General features: G+C 33.9%; 1 protein-coding gene across 1 annotated transcript; it reads left to right on the forward strand.

The window, feature by feature from the left end:
• The first annotated feature begins 922 nt into the window (after window positions 1-922).
• Window positions 923-6,403, forward strand: LOC143596533 (filament-like plant protein 6). The gene is made up of 6 exons (XM_077075289.1): window positions 923-949; window positions 2,281-2,384; window positions 2,470-2,824; window positions 3,261-5,355; window positions 5,619-5,661; window positions 5,752-6,403. Exons 2-6 carry the CDS (start codon window positions 2,295-2,297, stop codon window positions 6,127-6,129), a joined length of 2,961 nt encoding a protein of 986 aa, XP_076931404.1. The 5' UTR covers window positions 923-949; window positions 2,281-2,294; the 3' UTR covers window positions 6,130-6,403.
• Window positions 6,404-7,082: the final 679 nt, after the last annotated feature.

Raw genomic sequence — 7,082 nt, forward strand, 5'->3', positions numbered from 1 at the left:
GAAAATAAATTGAAAGTTTCTTGACAACAAAATTTACAGATATTTTGTTAGAAATATCATAACATTTAAGATTATTAGATGAGACATTTACAGTCAAATTATCAAACCATGACAGCTAGAGCTAAAAGTGTTATAAATAAGATAATCGGAGTTACGAACATCTGAAATTTCGATTTATGAATTTCAATATCTGAAATTTTGGGCTAAAAAAATTATTCAACATTTAACAATTCCAAAAAAATTAATAGTTAAAAAAATTCTTCCAAATATACAAAATATCTAAAATTTGCCTGCATTATTCTAAATATTCGAAAATGGTCTTGAGATTTAAAACTAATTTTAAAAAAATATTTCGGATAACTCATATATCCAAACTTTTCTAAAATCAGTATCCAAATCTGACATTTAGATATCAATTACCGAATACTTCCACTTTGAAATTCTAAATAATTATTGTCCAGTTACAGACTTTCAGATTCAGATCTTTTTACACAGCCCTAGTTATCTACTAAACCAACCGTTTGAAATTGAACCAGTTAGTTTTTTAACAACTTTAATATTAACAACCAAAACACAACATTATTAATTTAAGTAAACTCAAAATGCACATAACATATAACTAGAAGGCCCAAACTAAAACATCCATTTACATACTAAAAGTAAAAGCAGGGGTGAAAGTGAAACTTCCATAAACTGCAAATACAAGGTGATGATATTAATATATTTATTTTAAATCACTACTCAAACTCAACTCAACTCAACTCAACTTCAATTCTCAAACCCCCTGAAAGCTTTTGTACCACCACCACCACAACTTCCGGCCACCACCACCACAACTTCCGGCCACTTACCACCAATCCCAATTGCAAATCCCTTCAATCCCAGATCCCAATTTGCTCAATTAACTAAACCCCCAAAATTATTTTAACAACTAACTACATTGTTACAGGTAAATGGGCAATTGATTAATATTAATAATATTATTATTGTTATCGATGATTGCGATCTTTAATTGGGTATCAAGTCATTAATGGGTTTTTGAAATTACACCTTTTTCGAGATTGTTTTGATGTTTATCAGATTTATACAAAAAGCTAGTTAATTTATTAGTTTCTAAGTTTAATTTCATATTTGTTGATAATTAGCTGATTTGATTTAAACCCAGATTACTATTTACCCTTGTCGGCGATTCACCTTTACTGATCTTCAATTGCATTGTCTGGTAATTAGATCATCTGTTTTGGATTAATTCTTGAAATTGATTGTAAATTTATTAATATGAACTGGATGTGTTCATTGTAGTGTTTTAATTTTTAATTAATTAATATGATTTACTTTGATTTATTCCTAATTCATGTCGGTGTTAATGTTTTGTTTTGTTAATTATTTTTTTTAATTTTTATTTTTTTTTTAAATTTTTAGTATATATGTATATTATCTCCAGATTTAGTGATGCATGCTTTGTTAGGATTAGGTTTCCTTCAGATACCTCATCTTCTGATTGACACCTTTTATCTTAGTTTTTTTATTTTTATTTATTTTTTTTATTTTTTATTTTTAATATATGTCAATTTGTAGCCATTGTTTTCTATGGTTGGTGGTGTTGAGTCATAATCTGTATCCTCTTTATATTAATTATGAAAGTTTTAAACTTTTAATAATGTTTTTAGCCAATATTTAAGTTTCTGAAAGCCCATAATTTTCAGTCAAGACCAGCCATCATCTTCTTGGTGCAGGGTTTGTTCTTGATAATCATAACCTTTGTTGTTTTATAAAAAAAAATAATATTATATTGGAATTCAATTTCATAAGTACTTTGTTTATTTACTGCAGTTTGTCAGTGACACATGACAACAATGTGTATTCAGAATCCATTTCATCATTTGAATAGGGTGATTTGATATATAGGATGTGTTAATTTATTTTTCTGAAAGGAGTAAAAGTAAATTTATACACAGTTACTGAGATAATTCCAAATTGGTATATTGTCAAATGTGTAGATTGTTTTTACATGGATTTGATTGTTTGTTTTATGTTTATGATCAGTTTTTTGGTTTTACTTGAGTTGTTGCATCTAGGTAATAAATGAAAGTAAATAACATACATGTCTTTTGTTAAAGTCACTCTCTCTAATTTAAGAAAGTGAATGCTTTTATGAAAACACCATTAATGCCTATGCAAGTCTATAACTATTATAATTTGAGTCTTAATATTAAAGCAACTTGTTAGTTGAAATTTGAATTATCAAGAATAATAATTTTTTTTTTATTTTGTGTACAGAAGATTATTAGACCATGGATCGCAGGAGTTGGCCCTGGAAGAAGAAATCGTCTGATAAGTCGGGCGCTGACAAGGCGGTTGCCGGAACTGAGTCTGTTAGTGTGGTTAGTTTATTCATCCTTTTTTTTTACAATATGCAAAAAGTAAGCATTTTTTTTTATATTTTTGTTGTGACAAATTATATTTCAGGTGAAACAGGATAGTTACAAAAAGCCGAATTATGTTCAAATATCGGTGGATCAGTATTCGCATCTAACGGGATTGGAGGATCAAGTGAAATCATATGAAGAACAAGTGAATTCGTACGAAGGTAAAGTGAAATCGTACGAAGATCAAGTGAAGTCGTTTGAAGATCAAGTGAAGTCGTATGATGAACAGGTGAAGCGGTATGAAGTTCAACAGTTAGTGTATGAAGATCAGATTAAGAATTTAGAAGATGAAGTTAAAGATTTGAATGAACAACTTTCGGAAGCACAGTCAGAGATTGTCACACAGGAGAATCTGGTCAAACAACACTCTAAAGTTGCTGAAGAAGCCGTCTCAGGTTAGTTACTTTTTTTTAATAGTGATTACAGTCAAGTTTATACATTTCTAAAAGATTTTATGCATTACTAAGTTTTAAAAGTTGCGATTTTGAGGTTTGTGGTTTCGATTTTGTAACAAGTTTGGGGTTTAAGACTAACCTCCTTTATTTTTTCTATAAAATTTGGATAAAATGACCAAAATGCCCCTCTAATTAAAATAGACTTAATTGTATAAATGGAGTATTTGTTTAAAAAAAGGGTAAAACTGTCATTTTACACAAATATAATGAAGTTTCTAAAAGAAGTTAGCTTTAAACCCCAATCTTTAGGTAACAAATATAAAATTTGGATAAAATGACCAAAATGCCCTCTAAATAAATTTGTGAAAAATTTGGATAAATTTGGTTCGCTTACATTATAGAATTTATAAAAATTTTAAAAATTTTAATTTAATAGGTTGGGAAAAGGCGGAGGCGGAAGCTGCAACGTTAAAGAGCCATCTAGAATCTGTTACTCTGTTGAAACTAACCGCTGAAGACCGAGCCACACATCTAGACGGCGCGTTAAAAGAATGCATGCGTCAAATAAGAAACTTAAAAGAAGAACACGAACAAACCGTACACGATATTGTTCTTGCAAAAACAAAACAGTTTGAAAAAATGAAGCATGAATTCGACACAAAAGTTTCGAACTTAAATCAAGAACTCATGCGATCTGCTGCTGAAAACGCCGCGGTTTCACGATCGTTACAAGAGCGTTCCAACATGCTGATTAAAATAAACGAAGAGAAATTGCAAGCGGAAGCGGAAATCGAGGTTTTAAAAAGCAACATCGAGTCATGTGAGCGGGAAATTAATTCTCTAAAATACGAGTTACATATCGTTGCGAAAGAGTTAGAGATTCGTAACGAAGAAAAAAACATGAGTGTGCGGTCTGCTGACGTGGCAAACAAGCAGCATTTGGAAGGGGTGAAGAAAATAGCTAAATTGGAAGCCGAGTGTCAAAGGTTACGTGGGCTCGTGAGAAAGAAGTTACCCGGGCCCGCAGCACTGGCCCAAATGAAACTGGAGGTTGACAATTTGGGCCGAGAGTATGGTGACACACGGGTCAAACGGTCTCCGGTCAAACTCCCGACCCCGACCTCGCTCTCGAGTCCCCACAGTCCACACTTTTCTCCAATTCCCGACTTTTCGCTCGAAAGTATACACAAATATCAAAAGGAAAACGAGTCGCTGACCGAGCGTTTATTAGCAATGGAAGAAGAAACTAATATGTTGAAAGAAGCGTTGGCTAAACGTACAACCGAGCTTCAAGCTTCTAGAAACGTGTGCGCGAAAACCGTTAGTAAACTTCAGAGTTTGGAAAGTCAACTTCAGTCAAACAGTTTAAAAACTAGTCTGAGTGTGGCGTCGGTTTCGGAAGAAGGTAATGATGATGATGTCAGCGTTGCGGGATCTTGGGCTACCGCGTTAATATCCGAACTTTCGCATAATAAGAAAGATAAAAACATCGAGAGCCCTCAACGATCCGAAAGCGCAAACCGTTTGGAACTTATGGATGATTTCTTGGAGATGGAGAAGTTAGCTTGTTCATCAAGTAATCCACCTGTAGCCACCGAGTCCGCCACTGAGTCAAACACTGAGTCAAACGAGTCAGACCCTTTTGAGAATCTTAAGTCCAAAATATCTGATTTACTTAATTCATTACCTAAAGATTCGGATCCAGAAAAACTTTACGAAGAAATAAGCCGCTCCATTAACGTTGGAGAAAACGAAAAAGAAGAAAAAGAAAAAGATGACGAATTACAGTTGGCGATTTCGCGAATTTACGATTTTGTGTTGGTTATTATGAAAGAAGCAAAATCTGTTGTCGGGAATACTCTAGAAGAGAACGGAATGTTCGAGAAACTCGAGGAGTTTAAGGAAACGGAAGGGAATAAAATTAATCTTAATGATTTTATAAACTGCGTGTCGGGTATTCTTGTTAAAGCGGGCGAGCTTCAGTTAAGTTTTGCAGGGTATGAAATCAATGACACTGAAGGCGGTAGTCCCGACTGCATAGACAAAGTTGCATTACCTGAAAACAAGGTTGACTATTCAAACGGTCAATTTTCAGATACGACTTCCGACCCCGACATACCTCACGATGGAAACTCGGTCCCGACATCTGAGTTAAACGTGTCGTTGGTTAAATGCTCGTTGGAGGAGTTTGAGCAAATGAAGTTGGAGAAGGAAAATATGGTTATGGAACTTTCTAGATGTAATGAGGATTTGGAAACCGTGAAGTCAAAGTTGACCGAAACTGAACTCGAGTTATCTGAAGTTAAATCTCAGTTGACCGCTGCACAAAAGCTTAATAGTTTGTCTGAAACGCAGCTTAAGTGTATGGCGGAGTCGTATAATTCACTTGAGAACCGTGCGGGTGACTTGCAGTCTCGGGTTAACCTTCTCGAGTCAAAGATTGTCACGTTGGAGAACGAGCTTGAAGACGAGAAGAAAAGTCATGAGGAAACTGAAGCAAAGTGCAAGGATCTTCAAGATCAATTACAAAGGTACAAGTTTCTTTTAATTTACAAAAATAATCGTTTAGATGTAAAATGACTAAAATGCCCCTCAACTTAACAGAAAAATCTAACAGCATTAGTAAAACGGACAAAAGGGTTAAAAATAAGAAACTAAGGAAAAATGAGAATTCTTACTACAATGGTTAAAACTGAGCAAACCTCATGGACCGAAAAACGTAATTTATCTTTATTGTCATATAATAATGAAAGCGAAAATTGGCATCTAATTTGTGTTTTGGTTATTTATGTAGGATTGAAACCTCTGTTGCTGCTGAGGATGCCAAAAGTAACCAGGTGAGCAAGATAGTGTAAAAATTAAATATTTATATATATTTATTTTCGGTCGATAAATAAATAATATAATTAAAACAAATATAATTTCAGGAGAAAGAGTTAGCAGAGAAGGTAGCAGAGTGTCAAGAAACAATCTTTCTTCTCGGAAAACAGTTAAATGGGATGCGACCTCCAACTGAATTCATCGGGTCTCCGTTAAGTCAAAAAAGTCAAACTTGTGTCGAAGAGCAAGTACAAGAAGAAGAAGAATTAGCATCTATGACTTTACCGATGGGAAACGAGTCCCCAGTACAATTAGACAATCACCATTTCAGTCCTTCAGATTCCGAAGCAAACAATCTTTTAAAATCACGGATCAGTTCAAAACACCGACCCGCCAAATCAGGATCGTCGTCTTCATCATCTAACCCAACACCCGAAAAGAACGCTCGTGGGTTTAGCCGATTCTTTTCCGCAAAAGCAAAGTGAACGTGACCGTGTAGATACTATGGAAACGGTGGCATTTCGTGAATTATGAGGTAAATTTTTGTATTACATGTCTGTGTTTGATCTTGTTATTGATATATTCGTGTCATCGTCGTATAAATCGTTTAAGTTAGTGTATTTTTATTTTTATTTTTTTGGTTTGTTTTGACTGAAAACATGACATAAGTTTTTCATGAGATATGTTTTTACTTACAAATCATGGTGTGTTTGTCAGTACAATGATGATGTAGTAAAACAAAAACAGAAAAAAAGAGTGCATTATTCTTATTTATTATAATTTTTGCATTTATTAATTCTTGTATAATTTAATATTATTATTGTTGAAGCAATTATGTTATGCTAGATGAAGTGTACAAAAAGCATTAATGATTCCATTCTTGGTAGCTTCAAGTTTGGACCTGCCTCCTAACATTAAATAATAATAAATAATAGCGCTCTTCATGCCCCCACTTTTATCTTCACAATCACTTAACTTTGTAGGGTTGTTTATAAACTAATCATACTGAAACGAGTAGACTGGTTTGGCTTGCTTGAAATCAAACCTGTTCGGTTTTGACGGTTTTTTGGTTCGATCCGGTTTAGAATATGGGACTGGCCGTGTAAACTGAAATGAATATGTATGTGTTATTATTATCGAATTTCAGAATATCTAGTTATGTATTGCATTATAATTATGGACCATCTAACCTTTTTTTTTCCAAAAAGATAAACCACCAAACAATAAAAAAAATTGAACGCTCAAAAAATTTAGCGAAAAAACGATCGGGCATTTTCCGAGCAATATCCGAGTGAGCGGCGGGCCAATTCGAGGGGCCAATTCGAGCGATGAGTGGTTTGGATGACCACCCACCCAATATGGGTAGTTCAGTTTGTCCTTCGAAATTGTAGTTAGTGGTTCAATCCATGAATGTTGTAAAACAATGCCATAACCAAAC

The sequence above is a fragment of the Bidens hawaiensis genome, unplaced genomic scaffold (genome assembly GCF_021521415.1).
Source record: "Bidens hawaiensis isolate Kalapana, Puna unplaced genomic scaffold, B.hawaiensis_p1.1 tig00046677_1, whole genome shotgun sequence".
NCBI lineage: Eukaryota > Viridiplantae > Streptophyta > Magnoliopsida > Asterales > Asteraceae > Bidens > Bidens hawaiensis.

Bases quoted from the DNA above. Each gene is read 5' to 3' on its own strand.
- LOC143596533 (XM_077075289.1), top strand. From the start codon at position 2,295: ATGGATCGCAGGAGTTGGCCCTGGAAGAAGAAATCGTCTGATAAGTCG. The intron at 2,385-2,469 runs GTTAGTTTATTC...ATTATATTTCAG, and splicing joins GAACTGAGTCTGTTAGTGTG to GTGAAACAGGATAGTTACAA. The intron at 5,356-5,618 runs GTACAAGTTTCT...TTATTTATGTAG, and splicing joins CTTCAAGATCAATTACAAAG to GATTGAAACCTCTGTTGCTG.